General features: G+C 36.4%; 1 protein-coding gene across 1 annotated transcript in view; it reads right to left on the bottom strand.

Moving 5' to 3' along the window:
• The window catches only part of DCDC1 (doublecortin domain containing 1), a 497,922-nt gene that overhangs the window by 222,871 nt on the left and 251,546 nt on the right, over positions 1 to 23,505 (bottom strand). Inside the window, exons 12-15 of the mRNA XM_086677755.1 lie at positions 14,392 to 14,493; positions 10,984 to 11,147; positions 7,811 to 7,936; positions 4,798 to 4,903 (exon numbers count right to left, since the gene is read on the bottom strand). Coding sequence (XP_086533881.1) covers positions 4,798 to 4,903; positions 7,811 to 7,936; positions 10,984 to 11,147; positions 14,392 to 14,493 — 498 coding nt within the window. The remainder of the gene's footprint in view (positions 1 to 4,797; positions 4,904 to 7,810; positions 7,937 to 10,983; positions 11,148 to 14,391; positions 14,494 to 23,505) is intronic.

The raw sequence follows: 23,505 nt of genomic DNA, 5'->3' as shown, positions 1-23,505 counted from the left end.
TAGATAGATGTATCTCCCTCTAAATGACCATTATGATTTTGGTTGTCTGAATAAACTGTGCTGATATGGAAGCTGCCAGTGATTTTAAAAATGATGCATGCATTTTCTGGGCCAATTAAAACTTCTTGTTTAATTTTCTTTTTCCAAATCACTAGTGAAGGTGGAGTAGCCTTCAATGTTCCTGTGAAAATTCAAAATAATAAGAGAACCACTTATGGTCTTACTTATAGATCTACTGAGGAATAAGATGTAAGACAATGAAATTTTTCTTGAAAAGAGAAGCTCTTTATTCTGAACAATTTTTTTTCTTTACTACATAGAAATGTTATAAAATTTTTCATTTTTGATAGTGAATGTAGGGCCAAATTAAAAAAATGATACACAAATTAAAATCACAACTATAAGAAATGCTATAACATCTCTTTCCTCACATCCCTGATGTTCATTCTTATTGCTTTCATTCTCTAAAACTATAGCTGATCAATACACCCACCTCAAAGGCCAAGACCTGGAGAAGTCTAAAGGCAGAAAATATAAGTGAGTACAAAATTATGCAATCAAACATGTAAGATGTAAATATGCAGTCCTCCAATAGGTTCCAAATATTGGTCTAAAAATAAGGAAGGGATTCAGGATTTTATTAAAGTTCACTGTCTTATTCTAATGGCAACCAGTTCAAAATTAAAAATAAAATTTTGTATTTTCCTCAGTATCAATTATTTGTAGAAAACATTATTTTTCAAGGACTTGCTCTGCAAAGAAATAGGACAGTAAAAAAAGTGTTCATTTTTTCCCCCAGCCTCCTTGTGACATATAGAATAATTTATTCTGTTAGCATCCATGACTGCTGATTCATAAGTTGTAAGTTTATAACTTGTAACTAGTATGCCACAATTCTAAATTCATAATTTGGCATTGTTCTCACTATTTCCCCAAAAAGTTGCCACTAATGTCCTACTAAAGTCTGATTATACCAAAAGGCTAGGATCAAAATGTGTTTCCTTTCCATTTTGGCGGAATATATTACCTGCCAAATACTGGAGTCCATTTTTTCTGCTATTTTTTCCCACGTTCAGGTATTACTAAAACTATTCCTCTCATGAAATGTTCTGTTTTTTTCTTTTATATTAACTACCATGAAGTTTAAATCTCATCCAGTGCATGGAAATATTCAATTTTATTGCCCTTAAACTGAAGCAATATAAAAATGTTGCCAAGTTAGGTAACAATAGAGAACTGTTGAAAGATGTATTTGCCAAACTGTCAATTTGCGGTAGATTCCAAATCTTTTGAAATGGATAAAAGAGCAACAGGTTGTAATTGTCAGGGTTATATCTATCTCCCACATTACTAATAGGGATTATATGTTCCAAATTTTTCTCCGTAGGAAAGGTTTTACTTGTCAATAAGAGATTTAAAAGAACAGTGAGGGGTTGGGCACTGGTATCTCTTTCTCAAGCCAATTTTAAAACGTATGCATCAAGAATATCGGCTTTTGCCTCCCTCTCTCTACCCCTGTTGTAATCCTCTTAGTGTCTTCTTTACCACAATGAGCATCAAGATTCTACAATAAAAGGCCCTATGGATATCTATCACCTCTGCTAGAATCCCTCTTTAAAAGTGCTCGATTTCAGGTTATTAAATTACTATTTCCAATGCACTGATCACCTCTCTGTATATAATTGGAGATGCTTTTCTGAAAGGATTGTAAGATTTCATAGCTAAGGGAGGGCCATTTTTCTTTGAAAGCTTCTTTTTTACTAGCCAATTTATCAAATTGTTGATTTCTTATACTACTATTTTGGTTGGACTAAAATTTTATTCAAAACCAATTTCTTCTTCTAAAAAATGATAGTGTACAAACTTTTATTTAAGATGAGTTTTCTCTTTTTCACTGAATCATTAAAACCAGCTAATAATGACGAAATAAGTGGATTGTTATTCTCTCATTTTTTATTTATTTTTTTTTTCAACGTTTTATTTTATTTTATTTTTGGGACAGAGAGAGACAGAGCATGAACGGGGGAGGGGCAGAGAGAGAGGGAGACACAGAATCGGAAACAGGCTCCAGGCTCTGAGCCATCAGCCCAGAGCCTGACGTGGGGCTCGAACTCACAGACCGCGAGATCGTGACCTGGCTGAAGTCGGACGCTTAACCGACTGCGCCACCCAGGCGCCCCATCATTTTTTAACATTATAAAATATAGTTATCTTTTCAAGTCCTACACTGGCATAAAATCAAAAAAAGAAGCCTCCTTTGAGTTATTTTCCTCTGATAGCTCTTTGATATCCTTTTCTTTTTCTTTTTTTTTTTTTTCAGATTTGAGCTGGTTTCTGTTGAATGAGTTAATTAACCAGTGAATTCAATTCCATCTAGCTAACTGAATATCTAGATATTGCAGTAATGACAAGGATGACCAGGATGCCCTTTGCCCTTGAGAAAGATCTATTCCAGCAGGGAGGATAAAAAAAAAGGACCTCCTGAGTTATTCCTAACACAACATTAAATCAGATCTTGCCTGTGTTTGAATATTTCCAATAGCTCCTTGTTTTCTACAGATCAATATCCAGAATCTCTAACAATGAATTTAAGACCCTTCATGATCTGATTAGATTCTCAGTGGAATCTAGCATTCTTCCTTTTCTTCCCCAATGTGACCTGATATGTGTTCATATCATACTTGGAGCACTAGTTGACTTTGAACCATGCAAAAAATGCTTGATAGGAACAGCATCAAGTTCAAGCTCATTATGAGTGGCATAGAATGGATGCAACAAGGATGTGAGTCCAGAAACATCATATCTAGTATGGAGATGAAGGTCAGTAAAGAAAGATTTCATGAAACAGGCACAAATCAGGTAAGACTAGAATGATAGGCAGAATTTCAGGAAGCCTTTAAAGAATGCCAGCTGTATGTCAGACACTGTGTTAGAAAATGGCATAAGGATGTTAAAGAAGGCTGGTGGGTAGTGACAAAGAAAGAGAGGTTGAATTCCAGGGATCCACATGGGCCTAATAACAGAAATCATGCAGTACTTTCAGAAAACAACAAATGAACAATCAGGCTTGGATAACACATGAGGAACATATTAGCAAATATTGAGCCTTGAAAGATAGATGTAGCTAAATTTTAAAAATCATTCATCAAAAATGTATTGTGCACCTGCCTTACATTCAAAATCTGTCCTAGAATTCACAAATACAAAGATGAGTGAGACATAATGTCTGTGCCCAAAGAATTCTCAATTTAGTGTAAGAGAAAGGAATAAAAACAAATGACTATACCAAAACACAACTCTAAGGACAAAAAGGAAGTTCAATAATATGAGGTTCATTCTTGCTGGAGGACCTGAGAAAACTTCTTGGAAGAAGAGGGAGTTGAATAAAGCCTTAAAAAAGCAAGGAATGGTAATGGTGTAGTGGTGGGGGGACGTATATCCGAGGCAAACAACACAGGCCATGATACAAGAGTACCAAAGTGAGAAACATATTATGGGGCACAATATATTAGCTCTAACTGTAGTTTCGGGTACAAAGATCAAGAAGAGAAGATTGAAGAGAAGATTGGGAAGGCAAGTTGAGAGTAGAGGTGGATTAGAGGAGATCCATGGAGATCAATGAAGGCCTGATAAGGATTTGGAATTTCAGTAGGCAACTACCAGGGATACAAGTTTTTTGAACAGGAAATAATATCACAGCAAAAACCTAAAAAGCAATGCCAACAGGATCAGAACTATGGTAAATAAATCAGATAAATATAAAATACAAAAGGCATTAATTCTTAGTTGCATTTATGTTCTACATTTGCTCAAAATCTAACAGGATTAGAAATACAGTTGACCCTGGAATAACACAGACTTGAACTGCGTGGGTCCGCTTACATGCGGTTCTTTGATATAGCAGAGTATTGTAAATGTATTTTCTCTTACACTATGATTTTCTTAATAACATTCTCTTTTTTCCAGCTTACTGTAGATAATACAGTACATATTGCATACAATATATAAAATACGTGTTTATAGACTTTATGTTATTGGTGAGGTTTCCAGTTAACCATAGGCTATTCACAGTTAAATTTGCAGGCAGTAAAAAATTAAATGTGGAGGGGTACCAGGGTGGCTCAGTCAGTTAAGCGTTCAACTCTGGCTCAGGTCATGATCTCATGATTTGTGGGTTCAAGCCCCATATCAGGCTCTGAGCTGTTGGCACAGAGCCCAGAGCCTGCTTCAGATTCTGTGTTTCCCTCTCTCTCTGACCCTCCCCTGCTCACGTTCTCTCTCTCTCTCTTTCAAAAACAATAAATAAAACATTAAAAAATATATCTGTTAAAAGACCTTTCATAGCTCAGTTGGAGAAGAAAATTCTTTACTGGCATGAGAAATTTCTAAGTGTAAATTAATACATAGACTTTTTGGATTGGACTGTCATGAGTGGGTTTCCAAAGAACTCTTATTCCTTAAATACATTGATCCACAGAGCAAATAGATAAAATCCTTGTTACCATCTTAAAGTTTTTAAAACAATGCCAACTTATTAATACAGTAGATAGAAAGAAAATATGTTAAGCAATAGTACTTAAGTGACATAATCCAGGTAAAAATTTTTCTAGTAGGAATACTATATATTGGTTCAGTTTTAAAAGTGCTTAATTAACAGGAAATAGAGAATAATGCCCCAACATTTGTAAAATACTTGAAACTTTTCAAAAACTTTCACAAAATCCACTCAGTCACCATGTATCAAATGACAATCCACTACATAAAATACCTTCATTAAGTACAATAAATAATTCTGACCTTGTTCTGTAGGAAATGGTTCTCCAAGTCCACCTTTTCAAATTGATCAGGTATCTGTTGACTGGTACCATTGAAATTAACTGGGAATCCTTCACAAACTTCCCAACTAAGAAAAGTAAAATATTTATTTTTGTTAAAATAATATGTACTTAATTACAATACTCTTTAATCTACTAGTATGATAACTTATATGTCTTATACTCTACAGGGGAGAGAAAAACAAATGTTTAGTCCATAATCTTTTTAAACAGAAATTTGTAATGTGTTTTGTTATCCATACCTGGGAAAAGGGAGACTTAAAGTTTGTATCTTGCAATTATTTATGATACTGAGGGATCCCACGCCTAATTAATGATTAATAGAACAGAGAAATAAAAAAAATGATTTTTAATCTTACAGAATCACTCACAGTGGGCACCATCTTCACTGTTAAATTTTATTCTAAATACAATGGACTACGAATAATAACAGATTTTTTTATACTTAGCGTGGATGTGTAAAGCACATTATTTTGGTAATTTTTAGACAGTCTTAAGAGGCAGTACAGTCTAATGAGCACATGGACAAGCCACGAACTGGAGTAACTGGGTTTCATTCTTACTTCAGCCATTCTTATTTTAAAAGTAAACCAAACCTAATTCTAAAGAAAATTATCAGGCTCAACACTGATATGCTAAGATACATCACATAGCATGTTATTCAACAGAAACCAGTACTGGGGCTGTTAATAGTATTTTTTCCAATACCCTGAGAACTATAAATTAGAGTATGATTATTAAGATTTCAAATAATGCACATTAGAGTATAGAAAGAAAATTCAAATGGAATCCAAAAATTATGTAAATTGTCTCCAGATAAGTTTGCTTGCACTAAGGGCAGTTTCATATTGTTATGCTTAGTGACCTAGATCTAACTTAAAAACCATTCAGTAAAACGGTACTCATTGCACCCAGGAAAGGGAAATTAAGAAGGAATACGTGAATTGAAAATTAAACTCCTTGCTAAAACTTGAAGGGAAAGGGTCTGGGCAAATTTAGTAGCTTGGGGAAAGATTGTGGCACAAGAAATACATCTTCTTATAAATGGAAATGCTTATAAAAAGAAATGCTGATACGTTATTTTCTTTTTTTTTTTTTTTTTAAATTTTTTTTTTTTCAACGTTTATTTATTTTTTTGGGACAGAGAGAGACAGAGCATGAACGGGGAAGGGGCAGAGAGAGAGGGAGACACAGAACCGGAAACAGGCTCCAGGCTCTGAGCCATCAGCCCAGAGCCTGACGCGGGGCTCGAACTCACGGACTGCGAGATCGTGACCTGGCTGAAGTCGGACGCTTAACCGACTGCGCCACCCAGGCGCCCCAATTTTCTATCTATAAAGAAAAAGAAGACAAAACAGATTCTCATCTTGCCTGGAAAGTGCAGGCAGTCACTGGGGGATAGAGTTGTTTAAACAACCAAAGAAGACCAAAGAATTCATCTTTGTAGACATGTTTAGCAGTAGGTTGACACTAGCTGGATTGAGTGACCTCATCAGACTGCTTCTGGTCCTCTGGATTTTCCCTCTATAACCTTTTCACCTGTATATTAAGGACACTATAATTTGTTAAATTACAAAATATAAAATATAGATGGGACCTTACAGAGAGATCACCTAATCTAACACACTATCAGTGTCAAATACAGTAGCCACTCATCATATATACCTATTTAAATTAGAATTAGTATAATTTAGGGGCACCTGGGTGGCTCAGTCAGTTAAGCATAGGACTCTTGGTTTCAGCTCAGGTCATGATTTCACGGTTTGTGGGATCAAGCTCTGCATCAGGCTCTGTGCTGACAGCATGGAGCCCACTTGGTATTCTCTCTCTCCTCTCTCCCCTCTTTCTCTGCCCCTCCTTTCTCAAAATGAATAAATAAATATTAAACATTTTTAATCAGTATAATTTAAACAAAATTAAAAATTCAGTCACATTAGTGACATTTTAAGTGCTCAATAATTACAACATATGCTTCTATCATCATAGCAAGTTCTATTGGACAGTGCTAGACAGTGGGTAAGCCTTCAGTTCTTTTTTTTTTAATGTTTATTTATTTATTTTGAGAGACAGCATGAACAGAGAAAGGGCAGAGAGAAGGGGGGAGAGAGAGAATACCAGCACGACCAGCACAGAGCCCAATGTGGGGCTCAATCACATGAAACATGAGATCATGACTTGAGCCAAAATCAAGAATCTGTCACCAAACCGAGCCACCCCAAGCCCACAGTTCTTAAAAAAGACAATCTGTTTTAGAATCCTGGCTCTACCATGTACCAATGTGTGAATGGACAAATTACTCTGCCTCTCTGTGCCTCAGTTTCTGTCTCTATAAAATGGAGTAATAGTGAGATAAGGTAATGATGGTATTAAAATAATTGTTTTGAGGATTAAATAAATCCTTACCCAATTCATTTAGAACTGTGGTCAACACTTAGTAAATACTGGGTTTTATTATTTATAGATAAGAAGCTGACACCCACCCGCCCATGTACAATCATGAACAGAGATGGGGCTAGAAGCTCAAATCTTCTACCTCCTGTGTTGCCACCACCCCACCATTTCTCTAGCATATTGCTTCTGTTCTCAATTGCTTCTGTTCTCATCATCATCAAATGAGATGCTTAAATACAAACACTCCCACAAGAAAACATATTATTTAATATTTTAATGATTCCATTCAAAACTCTTAATTTAGAAACCACTAAAAACAGTTTTTACATTTCAAATAAAATTGTTACCTCTGCAAAGCAGAAACTATAGTCCGCTCATTGCTTCATATGGTTTTTTAAAACTTAAGAAAAGTTACTGATAAGTCTTTTTAGACATGAGCTCATTACATCATGTAATAAGTCAAAAAAAATACACAATTGCTTATTAAGACAATTAGAGAACGTCTTTCAGTGTTTCAATCTCTCACTCTGGGAAATCTGAATTAGGTAATACAGATTACTTTAACCAAGCACATGTTAATTTACTTGTCACATCCAGGTAGCAGAACAGCATTAGGATCCAAGAAGGTTTTATATGCAACTGTAATGCCATCTCTGTCAAATGCAGTCACCTGGTCAAAGGTCAGACTCAAAACAGGGCTTAGTGGAGATCTGAAAAATGGGAAAAAAAACATCAAAGTGATCTGCAAAATTATACAAACACTGAAATTTGAGCACAAGTAAACAATAAAACCTATAATATCAGTGAGTAATAAAGTCCACAAAAGTGAATTTCCTATTATAAAGCACTACAGTTGGTATCTTATACTGATACCTGAAATGCACATTTTAGTTTATTTGGCTGATTGATAATATGTCAAGGACAGTTGCAACACATGTAATTTTTAAAAATAATTTCAATAATAAAAGCAAAGTATTTAGTTGAGAAAAACAAGCAATTATCGTTCACACAATGCAACACACCATTAATATTCTCTGGAGAAGATAATTAAACTAATTCTTAATATTTGGCTATGAACTACTATTTTTTATAAGCACACTAAATGCTAGGCTGATTTCATTTTCCATATTACATACTGTTAGTTATTTTGTTTTAGAGTAATTTAATTATAAGAGAATTAAAATCAAATGAGAAACGTCTTAAATAAAAACAATGGCAACTGGCATTATGTCATCCATGAGCCATTTTTGTCTCAATTGGTGACAAAGACTTGATATTTAACTTCATAACTATAGGACTCAACCGCATCACCTGTGTAGGGTTGTCAAAATTTTTTAAATTGAATCTAATCGTGAGAAAACATGCAGATAAATCCAGAATGTGGGACATCCTACAAGAATAGTGCCTGAACTCTTCAAAAAAAAAAAAAAATTCAATGTCATGAAAAGCAAAACAAAGGTGAGAGAATATTCTAGATTAAAGAGAACTAGAGAAAATAACTAGATGCTATGCATGAATCTTATTGGGATCCTGGACCACAAAAAACTCTAAAGCACATTTTGGGTAGATTAAACATAGATTGCACATTAGATGAATTACATAATTGCTGACTGTGCTAGTTATTACTATGTGGTGACATAAAAGAACATTGTATTATTCTTCAGTTACATGACTGGGAGCATTTATGACTGAAACTTTAATGGTTGTCTGCAAATAATCTCAAACCTCTCAAAAGAGAGAGAAGGGAGATATAAAAGGCAACTTTTTAAACTCGTGAACACAGGTGAAGGATATATATGTATTCATTGTACTACTTTTCAAGTTTTCTGTAGACTGCATCTTGTCCAAAATAAAAATTGGGAAAAAAAAATAATTACAAGACTCAAAATAAAAGCAGATACTGGCAAAATCATCTTTTTATAATTCAGCAAACTAACTCCACATATCAACATATATTAGACACATTAGCATTACTGTCTAAAAATGAATTTCATTTACTTAGTACATATTGCACATTGTCTTAATATATTTCAAACTAGATCTAGGAAATAACTTTTAGACATAAATTTTAGAAATTCCAAAGGTAGCACAATGCTACAATTGTTCCCTAGTGCTTTATATTGGGATCAAAACCAGAAAAAAAATATTATCCTATTAAAATAACAATGACATATAAACAAATATACACTTATGAGTTCTTCCAGCTACCATCCTCAGGTGATTTTAGGGTATTCTAGATACTTCGAATTTTACTAGTTATACTATAAATATGATTCAATTAACCAAGAACAAGTGTGCTGGTTGATCTTATTAAAATAACAAACATCATTAAAAACACCAAAATTAGTCATTGTTTTCAGTTTAATAATACTACTTAAGAAGAAATTATTAGACATACATTTTAGTAAAGCCTTTCCTTGTCATTGGAAGAGCTTGCTAAATTATTCAAGAATCCTGGACACTATAAAATTCATCGCTGTTCTATCATTGTAAAAAACAATTCTAATGTGTAATTAAATTATATTTTGAAATCTGTCTATGGAAGAAAACATCACTCCTTACATATATTTTTAATTCTATACACTACACAGCATAAGAAATTATTAAGCATTTTAATTTTACTCTACTAGGAGAGAAGAAATAGAATTTTATAATATGCTACCCACAACTAATGCAACCAACTTCTTCCAAAACCTTCACGAATTTCTGGGTAGATTTATTTCAGTATTTGCAATTTTGACTATTAGAATATATAGCAAACCCAATCGGCTCCTAGTCTGTCTACGCTATTGTTATTATAATTAATATATGATCAATTACACCTGATAGGAAAAATTATTTTCCTCTATTTCCCTTATTCAAATAAGTAAAGGCTTAACATTTTTTTAAATAGGCAGAAAAGTGTGTTTAAGTTTCCTGACAAGCAGTTTCAGAGTTCATCTGGATGTGTCCTGTCAAAATATGCATAAATTTCTAAGATATTCCACACAACAGCCCAGCTCATCAGTGCCTGTAGACTGCAGCCTTTTTCTTTTTCCAGAAACACAGATAATTTTATGCAGGAATTTACCAATCTACAAAAATTTACACAATGCTCAGCAATAACCAGTAATTATTGTGGGATAATGTAAGGCGCTTTTGAGGAATATAACTTTGATAGGATAGGGCTTACAAGCTTTACCAATTTATCTTTAGCTGTCCTGTCATTGGTGCTTAAAAGGTTAAGACTTTATTTGTGAAAACATAGAGAGATAGTGGGGAATCATGTTGTCCACAGCTTCATAAATCTTGCTTAAGATCCTTTTCAATTACCATCCATTTCTCCTTTAAAAAGGGACAAAAAAATAGAGGAGTGGAAGCAGGTCAGGGCAGTGTGCGACAATGACAGTGTGATGGGCTTTGGCCCCCCGTGGCGTTTCCATCTGCTATCATTAAGGTGACTACTCAGACATGAACAAATCCCGCTTGCTGTGCTGACAGGCAGACTTCAAGAACTATGACAAGGCATTAAGACAGAAAGTCAGAGAGAGAGAGAGAGAGAGAGGGAGGGAGAGAGAGAGAAGGAGAGAGAGAGAGAGAGATGTCATATCTCACAAACAATACTGTCTCACAAAAAACACCCTGGAAATTTTATTGGAATGCAGAATTTCAAAAAAAATTTCACAAAGGGTAGTACTTGGCTTCTCAACTCCCCTTTTAAATTAGCTTGCCGCTGGAAAGATTGAGGACAGACAGAAAATAAACACCTTGTTCCTACCTGTATGCTTTACCGTAAGAGACCCAAATTTTTTGTTCATTCTTCAGCAAAAGTGGATTCTTAATTTCTTGACCATGCTCATTAAAAAGCCGGATTGAAGAAAAATTGAGGCCTAGTGGGTTGGTGGGAGATCCTTGAAGCCTCTGATGGATCTTGAGAAGTAGCTGGTGGTGGGGGAAAATAATGAAGAAGAAGGAGAAGGAGAAGGAGAAGGAGAAGAAGGAGAAGGAGAAGGAGAAGGAGAAGGAGAAGGAGAAGGAGAAGAAGAAGAAGAAGAAGAAGAAGAAGAAGAAGAAGAAGAAGAAGAAGATAATGTAAAATGTGAACATATATAATAAACAATCTGTACTCTGTAACAAATGAATCCAAACAAATGATAATTAAATTCATATAGAATGTTAAAAGAAGTGTGAAATGATGGCAATATTTAGCTCAGTGTAAAGTAACAAAATGAGCAGGGGCTTTTAACCAGCAGGGGGTGCCACAGGCTTGTGATTGAGCTCTGACCCTTTGGCACAGGGACTGAAAGCAGATGTGACAGTCTTACAGAAAGAGCAGTTAGCTTCTACACATGGTAACAGTCCTCTTTGATAAGGGTTATGCTTTTCTTGTGTGAGCTGCACATTTTGTTAGGCTCCTTCCAGAGCATGTTCAAGTTTACAACCAGCAACCTCCCCCTTCCCAACTAACCTCCGGTAACCAATGGTAGAACAAGTCACCACTTATAGGATTGCAGAAATAAACATGGTTTTCAGGCTATGTTGATTCACTTAGACGAACCCTTCTTGAATGTAGTTTAATTAAGAGTCTTGCAAAAGCTTGTGAGTTGCTTCAATTATGAAAATGTTTTCAAGTTGTGAGTAAGCCATAATTGAAATGTGAAGTATGAAATGCTGCCATTTTACATTTAAAAAAATAGCATTGCCAATGTTTGCTTCTGTCGTACGCTCCGGGTTGCTAAATTATCAAGATATTTCTAATTTAAGGCACACTTTAAATGAAAGTAATTCTAACTAACTGTGTTGCACATGGAATTTTAAAGGACATTTTTCCTTATCCATCAACTTTGTTTGAATGTTTAAGCTCTTTCCTGCTCTGCACCCCACACTATCCATCATTCTATTCTCCCTGGAGCCTTCTGTCACAGGCTTCCTTTTCTTCTCTCCCTTGTCAGTTCTTATGTCTCTCAGTTTCTTGTTACTCTGTAATCTCGGCAGGGAGGCAGATATATTTGTGGCCTTTTCTTGCCTAGCTGCTGTTCAGGGTGTTTTTTGGTCTTTCTATTAATTCGCATTGAAGGTATATTGAGAAGCTAAATGCCGAAGCTTAGACGAAAGAAGGCAAAGTTGCGATCCTGCCTTATACCCCAGGTTTCCTCACCTATTGGCTATAAAGTCTTGTCCGGGTAAAATATTTTCTTTGATCAGCAACCATATTTATAGAACACCTAAGACTTAGGCTTTGTTGTAATTAGAGATAAATAACCGCATCTCTAACTTCATCAGCTCTACATTGTTTTCATCGCCTCTATGTTGACCAGATTTTTACCCTTAAGCATCAGAAAGGCTGAAAACAATGACACATTTTTCATTTCATTGAAGTTAATGTTTCTCATCCAGCCTAATCAAGTCCTTTGAATTAAAAATAATGATTAGGGAAGGTGATAGAACAATAAAAATCTGCATTGTTTTTGGCTTTGTTCGTTGAAGCCACAAACATATTTTGAATTCTATAGATTGTTTTTACAAAGCCCTACATTTATTTCTGTGTGATCTCAGCCCTTGAGCTTATTTTTGGTCGAGTTGCTATTATTTCAGGAAACATGTAATGCTGATCATCTTTTAAATCACAGTGATTTTGCTTTGAAAGCATCATCCTTTTTTGTAAAGGGGAAAGATATAAAAGATTTAAGGCCTGATCCAAGAAAGAAATATGTACACAGAGAATAGGAGTATGTGGCAGGAGGATATGAACACCTGACCACTTAACCAAATTCATTTTCACAGGAGAAGCATTGCAATTTCTATTTTCTCAACTTGGTGACAGACTGAATTTTAGGTGTTCAAAGATGAGCATTCAACAGCCTACAGGAGGTCAGAGCCTCAGTGCCTTTCATCTCTAGGTCATTGACTAGGGCAGGGTTATGGCAACCAAAAGTTGCGATAATCTTCACCCATTTATCTTTAAAGCTATCATCACCAAGTCTTTATAAGATAAGAATTTGTTCAAGGACCTGAGAAGAGTGTGAAACATCTTAGGCTAATGATTGAGACAAGTGCGTGCCAAGGGAATAGTCATCCTTGGGTACCACAAGGGAATCTCCCTAACAAAGAGCTCTATAGTGCCCCTAATTCAAGTTTTTCCCCTAGAATTACTTGCATATAAAGCAAAGCATAGGTCAGTTTCAATGTGCCATAAGCCAACACAAAAACTTTCTATAAAATAATATCTTCCTATATAAGATAACATAAATACTGACTTCAATTTTAATGTAAACCAAAAAGTAAAATTTTCTAATACAATTAAGAGGGAAAATAGGTAGAGGATTCTAGGAAGTCTTTTATACAATGCTGATTTGTATAGTCAGAGATGTGAAGGTAAAAAGAAACCAACCAAGGCTCTTCATCCTTCTCTCTCTAATCAATCCAGGTAGAGTTTCCTATCTCTTCTGTGCCCAGCCAATGATCAGATCCGATGAAAATCTATACAACTCTTGTGATTGACTGTAAAGGCCAGGTAATGGATACCACCAGGGAGAGATTAAATCAGAGGGTGCTGAACTGAAGGGAAAGGAGCAAGTTTATAAACAAAGGCCAAGGAACAGAGCCCAGAACACTGGTGTATGCTTGGGTGCATAACCCCAATTTGTAAACAACAGGGTATTCAGTGTCCTTTTATGCAAGACAAAGACCCAAAATAAAGACCCTGAACATATTGGTTCTGCCTGAGAAACATCCCAATTGTCTGGAAAATAAGCAAAGGTAAGAGTGCCTAAGATAAACCATCTGGACATGCCCACAATGAGCACAGGAGAAGACTAACTGTATGCTAGTTGCTTATGGTTTAGGGCTTGGAAATACCCTCAACCCAGAACATACCCTCCACTGAATATCATGTCACTTCCTTTCAAAGTGTAAACAAGAGGGCAATCCCAGAGTACAGTGTAGACAGATTTCCAACTACAGGCAGAATGAAGGTTAAGATACTGTTAAGTATGAGACCAAGAGTTAATGCTGTTTCAAAGCTGAGAGCCTAAGAAATTCAAAAGTCAAGCTTGAGACTATCTATTTTTACAGAGCAGCAAATGATTAATCTCCCCAAAACAATTTTAAAGATGTAATTGTCTAAATTAACTGCAAGTAACTTGAGAGACACATATAGCCACAAACAGCCAGTCAGTAAACTCACTTTTTCCATCATATCACCAGTTTGTGTTGGGCTACTAGACTCCAGGTCTTTTTTGCTGATACAAACAGAGATCTCTCCAGTGTCTTTACCATTTTCAAATATCTGAGAAATAAGCACATTCAAAATTAAAAATAAATACATGCCATACACATTCGTGTATATGTTCATACATACATATATAAAGGTAAGCTTTCCTGGCTTTGCACGATACGGTGCCGACTGACAGTCCTGCATATGGGAACTGTGCAAGGCAAGGACTGTTTCCATGAACATGTGCAAGTAACTGGCAATGAAAATCAACAGGACTAGAACAGTATAAGAACGTCCCTTGTTCCTCCTTTCAGTTTCAGTATCTTTAACCTGACTGGCATTCCCTACCATTTTAAAATAGAAGGAAACGTGGGGACATTAAAGGAGAAATCACTCACTGCACTGGATGCTTAAATGGGACAAGCACCAAAGAAAGGTCAGTTAGCAACAAATTAACCACTTTATTTAATTCTTTTGAAAAACATAAAGCCACAATTACGTGAGGGATCTTTGATTTATATTTAAAATCAGTGCTCATGGGGTGCCTGGCTGGCTCACTCAGTAGAGCACGTGACTCATGATCTTGGGGTTGGGAGTTGAAGCCCCATCTTGGGTGTAGAGATTACTTAAAAATAAAAATCTTAAAAAAAATTAAAATAATAAAATATATAAGTGTTCAGTTCATTTTCTGACTTACTAAAAGGAAATTCAACCTGACAGATTTATTGCATGACAGTACAATGAAAGCCATCCATTTTAAGTGCACATGCACAACAAGTTGTTGAGAACAGAGATAAAATTCTTAACATTGCATTATGCAACACTTACTGGGAAAAAAATGCTAGCAAATGTTCTGGTCAAAAGTAGCCAAACAAACCAGTTCACACGGGGGGGATCCACTAGAATAAACACCATCCTCTGACCATGTTGAGGACCCACATGGGGTATGCCAATCCATTCACCAGGCTCTTAAGAATAGAAGCAGACCAAGGAGGCCTGAATAATTTAAATCCTTTCTTATTTCATTTTTTCTCTAAACTTCTCTTCTTCCCTGATACACCTATCACATCAGAGTAGTCATTTTATTTATCTCTAGTGTTATTTCCAGAGAAAATAATTTAGGAAAATACCTTATTTAAAAGGAAAGAAAACCATCGATTTTGCTTTTGAGACAGTTTTGAGAGTTATTTAATTAGTCCAAGCCTAGTTTGGGGAATAATGTGAATCAATAGCACTTCCTTAGGCTTTAGCAAAAAAAAAAAAAATATATATATATATATATATATATATTTATATATTTATTTATATACTTTTTATATATAAATTTTATTTTATATATAAATATATATTTATAAATAAATATTTATATATTTATTATTTATATATAAATATATATTTATATAATTATTTATATTATTTATATATTTATTTATATATAAATATATATTTATATATATTTTTTATATATTTATTTATATACTCATAATATTATATGAGTAATAATGTTCAAGAATTGTGGGTTTTTTTCTACTCAGTGCTTTTCACTGTGCTGATAGTCCAGTGGAGATAATGCAGCTGTCAGCCTTGGTACATTGATATCCCACACCCTATAGCATCTTTTGCTAACAGGGATTTTTTAAAACTTCGTTTTTGAGTACATACACAATTCTGAGCAAGAAATCTCTCTACTTTTGCAAGGAACTTTGTAAACTCAACTGTTGCCTACAAGCCTACAGGAAATAACGTGGGCAGAGAATCCTACTCTCCCAACAATCTCTTCAGGGCGGTAACCTGGAACAGAGCTCTTAAATAATAGTGACATTTAGCAAAGATAGTTTCAATTCTGGGTGTCATACATTCTGCAAGGTTAGTGTTGACAAAAGTTCAGTTTGGGGGACTTATTGACATTCCTTTGTCAAGACTTGCTAGACGTAGAATCAGAGTACAGAAAATTAATGCTCTAGAAAATAGCGAACTGCCAAACTGCGAGAGCAAATAGGAGTTGGCCAACATCTAAGACCTTCAGTAGCTCACTGCTTTCTTTACTACCAGTAAGAAGTCTGCCCTTCTAGGTCTAGAAGTGTAAAAAAAAAATGGGGCGCCTGGGTGGCTCAGTAGGTTGAGCGTCCGACTTCAGCTCAGGTCATGATCTCATGGTTTATGAGTTCGAGCCCCAGGTCGGGCTCTGTGCTGACAGCTTGGAGCCTGGAGCCTGGAGCCTGTTTCAGATTCTGTGTCTCCTTCTCTCTCTGCCCACCCCCCACTTGTGCTCTGACTCTCTCTGTCTCTCAAAAATAAATAAATAAATGTAAAAATAGAAGTGTAAAAAAAAAAAGGCTCTAGTCTCCAAAATCTCTATAAAGGCATTAAAAAAAATCTTTTAGGTTTAAATAAAATTTTAGGTGTTTAAGTGAAAGAAGCCTTTCACAACAATTTACACACACTAAAAAAGCTAACTGCCAAACAGTGTGACAATTAGTCACTTGTGTAATGTATTGTTTTTCTGCATTATTATAAAAACTAAAATTCTTTAAGCCGAAATTTTATGAGATTCTGCTTTTCCTAAGGCCTACCTCTCATATTTAAGATCTTTATTACTATGCCCATTTTTCTAAAATCTAATTATTATTTTTTCTCTTCCTTTGCATGAGAAGTATTTTTACTTCTATTGTTCAATGTCTAAACAAAGATAGCTTTCTAAGCAGAGTTTCTGTGATTGACTAGCTATAGAAAAATAAAAAAAATAGTCTACTTTTATTTTACTGCTGCCTGATCATTGGCTTAAGAAATACCGACTGCTGTATTGGCTTCCCAGTGGCTCTCTGCATGGCCTCACCTCTTGACAGCTCTAAAATTAAATTCCTACCATTGGAGTGGGATGATGGAAAAAGCTAGCTGAGGCGAGTCTTGGGTCCTAAGGAGAAAAATAATAGAACCTTTAAAAAGAAAAAAAAAAAAGTGATCCAGATCCTCTCAAAAGGCATGGTAGCTAATGACTACTGAAGAAAATACCTATGAATAAGAATTTACTTCCGTGACTAGTTACAACAAGTAAAAAGTTGTAAGGAGTGTTTTCCATGAACGACAGTCTTTGTACTTTCTGTCATGTCAATATTAACTTTTGTTAAGAAGATTAAATTAGATTAACACCAATGTTTCCTTTTTTTTTTTTTTTTTTTTCAACGTTTATTTATTTTTGGGACAGAGAGAGACAGAGCATGAACGGGGGAGGGGCAGAGAGAGAGGGAGACACAGAATCGGAAACAGGCTCCAGGTTCTGAGCCATCAGCCCAGAGCCTGACGCGGGGCTCGAACTCACGGACCGCGAGATCGTGACCTGGCTGAAGTCGGACGCTTAACCGACTGCGCCACCCAGGCGCCCCAATGTTTCCTTTTTTAAGTTTATTTATTTATTTTGAGAGAGTGTGTGTGCATGCATGCATGTGGGTTGGGTAGGAGCAGAGGGAGGGAAAGAGAAAATCTTAAGCAGGCCCCATACTCAGAGCAGAGCCCACTGTGGGGCTCGAGCCCATGACCCTCGGATCATTACCTGAGCTAAAATTAAGAGTTGGTGTCTCAACCGACTGAGCCACCCAGGTGTCCCACACCAATGTCTTATTGTAATATTGTTGATCAATTTATTCACTCAACAAATATTTACTGAGTAGCTTCAATGTGCCGAGCATTGCTCAGGTGCTTAAGATACACCAGTGAACTAAGATTCCTGCTTTTGAGGAACAAAATAAGTAAGCAAATCACATAGCATGGTCAGGGTACATTCAGGTCCTGTAAAAGCTGTTTGTTCATTCTTTCTGTTAAAGAAGGCCCACCAAACCGTATAAGCTTGGTGGACCTTCAATACAACTGGTGGGCCTTCTTTAACAAAAAAAAATGCAAAATTACAAACGTAAAACTAGATAAAAGATATTCACTTAAAATGAGAGGAAAAAAATCACAACAATTTACACACACTAAAAACTCACACATAGCAAAAACCATTACAAAACATTTCCATTAATTAACTACCCAACACACATATTTTGGCTGAATTGTCTTTGATCATCTCTTCATATGGTCATTTGGTAACATTTTCTATAAGGAGAATAGGAAGATGATTCTTCCCTCTAGCATGGTTAATCAAAAAAAATATTATTTGTTTGGAAAAATCTCTCAGCTTCACAACTTTGTTGGACATTTCATAAAAATGTTTAGGATTTGATGTCACATTTGGGAAAACCTTGATCATAGTTCTTTAAAATATGAGCTATAAAATGTGGAAGAATTTCCTACAAATAGTTGGCTTTATTATTTTCCCACCATGTTTCTCCTCCACCACCCATACACTTTTGATGCCAAGCACTCTAGTCCATAGTCAGAAAGCAATACACTCAATGGCCAGCAGGTAGTGGCCATCTTCCTGGGAACTCTTTCCATATCAGAATGGTTAGTGCTAACTTAACCATACAGGGAAGTGACTGTAAAACACTAATTACATCCCATGACATTCAAACTAAATGTATCTCCACTCAATTTTCTCCAGCCAGACCTCAAAAATGCCTGCTGCCACCTCAACACTACTTGATACAAGAGAACTCTTGACCGAGAGGAAGTTGGACTAGGAACGGGCAATGGTCTCAACCAGTTACAGTTAAAATATATTTGCAAATTTTACAGAAACATGTGGCCATGTGTACTCATTGCTAATGTTTCTTCTAGGGCTTTGAAAGGGGCCTACACAAAGCAGGGACCCTGAAGCTTAATTTTCATTAGCTGTGTGGTAAATGCACCTCTGAGAGTGTTAGAAGGTGCTAAGTGGTATCTAATAAAGGGAAGGGGACATAGGGCCTGGGATAAGGGAGGGCAAAGGGTGTGGTGAACACCATATGAAGCAGGTGACCAGAACAGGCCTTCAAGAGAGGAAAGATCTGAGTCAAGAGTTGGTGGGGAGAGAGTTAACCAAGCAGATAGGCTGGGAGAAGAGCATTGCAGGCAGAGGGAACTGCTTAAGCAAAGAAACTAAGGCAGGAATGTGTCCAGTGTGTTCTGGGAACTGCAAGAAGACTAGTGTTATTGGAGCAGAGTGGTAAGAGAGGGAGAGTAAGTAACATGAAGTCAGAGGGTTAAGGGATTGGAAGAGAAATGGGGACTCTTTGGAAGGTTTGGAACAGAGCAAGAACAAGATCTAACTTAAAAGGGTCATTGTGGCTCCTGGGCAGAAAGTAGACTATAGAGAGCAACAGTAATCTGAAGGGTGGATGGATGATGGTGGTTCAAACCAGAGTAGCAACAATGGACATGGTAAGAAATGGTCCATTTCTCTTGTTCGTTCCTGAGTAATTTTACTTGTTTACTTGTGTATTAGCAGGGTTGGGAAATAAAATTTGTTGTTAAGCTAATATTTCTGAATATGATGTCTGTGTCTATGGATAGAAACCAAACTAAATATAACTGTTCATATGTAGTATTTGTGAAGGCATAAAAATACCAATGAAGTAGTAAAAGACTTTTTATTTACTGTGAAGATTTTATAGAGACAGTGACTGAAAAAACCTGCAACTTTTATGGGGAAAGATGACCTGAATGAATTTTGACCTAATGTGGTTCTTTGACAGGTTTGCCCAGCATCATTTATCATACCTATTTAAGGACTTGTATAAGGCCTACTTCAGTGCCATTATCCACCCTTTAATACTATAAGTCTGGTTAAGAGCTAGCTGTGGGGGAACAGCAGGTTCCCAAACTCTCCATAACTGCTGGGCAGACCACCCAGGAAGCTCTTCTGTGCGTGAGTGGAAGGCCAAACACCTAGGCTTCAAAATACCTCAGGATACAATGCTGTCAAGAGGCAATAATAAGAAAATGACACTGCAGTGTGTTGCTAAAAGTTGGGAGGCTGTACAGTAACAGGGTTTACTGCTAGAGGTCCAGTGAAGAAAAGGAATATAAAATAGCCACACAAAAGTACTTGGCATATTTCAGTGGATATAATTAAATACGTTGAAACAAGGTTAACTTACACATTGGCTTAAATTGTGATCCACAGGATGCAGACTCTGAGACCAAGATTTACTCACAGGAATTTTACTGGGGAGCCTTCTGGGAAGCAGCACAGCTGAGGGAGTGAGGAAAGCAGGAAGGGGCAGGTGAAGGTGAGTGTGATGCAGTTGCAACAGAGGCCTCTGGTGGGAGCCCTAGAGCTAGAATGGCCGGCCCTTCAGCATAGGCCAGAATTGAGGCAAGGGAGCAATCACGCCTTTGCTCTGTGCACGAACCAGATGTTGGCTGCATCCTGTCCCCAGGATGAAGGCCTAGTCTTGGGAGATGCAGCTCCTTTACACAGAGGGCAACCGCCCAATAAGAATATAGTTGTGGCAGCTGAGGGGTGGATATCTCAGTCCCGACGAGGGACTCTGGTGGTGTGGCACTGCACCCATTACACACATGCACGGCAATCGGGAATGCATGGCGCACAGTTACACACAGAAATTACTCAATACTCAAAGCAACCGCACATTTTACAGGGAAGTCTGTCAAAGGTTAGATGACTCGCGTGGGGCAATTCGACTCATAAGGGGTAAGGAGATCTTTAGAAATCAAGTCCTATAGTGTTTTTAATTACAAATATCAAAGTTCACCCTTTTATCTAGTATTAGGAAGTATACTAATATGAAACTTAGTTTGAAAAAGTTTAAGGGCACAGAAATGTATTTTACAGTAAAAGGTTTTTTTTAACCTAAGTCAAAGAAAAGGAAAATTAAAATGAAATACTTGTCTTATGTAAGAAGCTAATTAGCCGTGAAAAAAAAGTCTTTATCCAATCAGAATTCAAAGTCACTTTTGGAGCTAGAAAATCAACTCTAACTGAATTAGCATTACATGTACATTAAATCAAATAAATGTACTGTTATGTCTTCCATTTTTATAGACTTACTAATTTTTAGAACATTCGCATTTTCTGTATTTTCTCAAATGTATATTATAAACCAAACAGTAAACATGTCTAACTTAAATATTCAGATAAAGTGATAATCACAAAGCAAATATTAAAATTATGGGATTCAGGCAATGGAAAGTTAATAATGAATTAGTATATTTATATTACATATAAGAAAAAGTGTTTTAATGTCTAATAGATGTCTTTAAATGGTATTTCACAGGTAAGGAGCCAATATGTTTAGTCTCAGGAAATAAAAATGCACTTAAGTGAAAACAAATTATGGAATTGCTAAACTTTATCAGTCTAAATGGCATCTGGACCAAAAATCAAATTAATATTATATCTAAGCCCAGAAAAGGGATACCTAAGAAAATAATTTATTTTAAAAGAGACATTTTAGGGACGACTGGGTGGCTCAGTCGGTTAAGCCTCCGACTTTGGCTCAGGTCATAATCTTGTGGTTCATGAGTTCCAGTCCCGCATTGGGCTCTGTGCTGACAGTTCAGAGCCTAGAACCTGCTTTGGATTCTGTGTTTCCCTCTGTTTCTGCCCCTCCCCTGCTTGCACTGTGTCTCTCTCAAAAATAAGTAAACATTAAAAAAAGAGAGAGAGAGACGTTTTAAATTTCCTCTTTAAGTTGTAGCAGAGCCCACCATTTAGAAGGTGTAAGTCGGGTGACTGCATACGGGGTAGGATTTAAGGTGAAAGCCAAAAGATTCTGACCCCAAAAATATCTCTCCCACCAACTTGTCAATACTTGAAATTCCAGTTAGAGATTTACTCCTTTGTCATAATTAAAATACCACAAAAGAAATGCTATTCAGCCTTATAGGTTATTGATCTTTTGATGCTATGATTTTTTTTAATTTTATTTATTTATTTTTCAATATATGAAATTTATTGTCAAATTGGTTTCCATACAACACCCAGTGCTCATCCCAAAAGGTGCCCTCCTCAATACCCATCACCCACCCTCCCCTCCCTCCCACCCCCCATCAACCCTCAGTTTGTTCTCAGTTTTTAAGAGTCTCTTATGCTTTGGCTCTCTTCAACTCTAACCTCTTTTTTTTTTTTTTTCCTTCCCCTCCCCCATGGGTTTCTGTTAAGTTTCTCAGGATACACATAAGAGTGAAACCATATGGTATCTGTCTTTGTATGGCTTATTTCACTTAGCATAACACTCTCCAGTTCCATCCATGTTGCTACAAAGGGCCATATTTCATTCTTTCTCATTGCCATGTAGTACTCCATTGTGTATATAAACCACAATTTCTTTATCCATTCATCAGTTGATGGACATTTAGGCTCTTTCCATAATTTGGCTATTGTTGAGAGTGCTGCTATAAACATTGGGGTACAAGTGCCCCTATGTGATGCTGTGATTTCTAATCTCTGCTCTCTGGAACCCCTTAGAGGACAACAGTGGGGGGTCTGTGGTCCCAAGTGGGAGATCAAACCTGATAAGTGAGTCTGTGGAGGCCGCCACCATCTGGCTTCAAATGGGGTAGATCCTACTTTCATTTATATAGTAGACTCCAAAAAAGAATTTTGATCTAAGAAAACTATTTTTTTGAAAACCGTCTTAGACTGAAAGAAAGCGCAGCATGCCCTTTTCAAAAGAGTAAATCTTGAAAATGGTAAATGAGATGGTAAATGAGAACATGGGGTATCTGACCATCTGAATTGGGGGTTGGGAGGTGGGGGTGGAGGAAAGGCCAACAGAGGCTGAGGGTGGAGAACCTGCACAATGGCCCTTGGAGGCTTCACAGTTCACCTGGGAGTGGGCCCACATTCCCTCTTTTATGCATTTAAAGTCACCTTTCATCATGAGGTGAGTGGATGGCTCAGGTGAACAGCCAGTTTAGGCTCAGGTCATGATCTCTCCGTTTGTGAGTTCGAGCCCCACATTGGGCTTGCTGCTATCACTGTAGAGCCTGCCTCAGATCTTCTGTCCCCCTCTCTCTGCCCCTCCCCCATTTGTGCTCTTTCAAAAATAAACATTAAAAAAAATTTTTTTAAATAAAGTCACATCTTGTTTTGTTACAATATTTTTTAAAGAGCTTCACTCTCACCCCATTTTTCTGTGTCTATGAACAAAGTAAAATTTTCAAAACACGGTGATGGGCCTATAAAAATATTTCCTTTGT

The sequence above is a fragment of the Puma concolor genome, chromosome D1, assembly GCF_028749965.1.
Source record: "Puma concolor isolate L17-30 chromosome D1, mPumCon1.1.hap2, whole genome shotgun sequence".
NCBI lineage: Eukaryota > Metazoa > Chordata > Mammalia > Carnivora > Felidae > Puma > Puma concolor.
The sequence above is the reverse complement of the archived record's forward strand: the minus strand, read 5'-3'. Positions and strand labels throughout refer to the sequence as shown.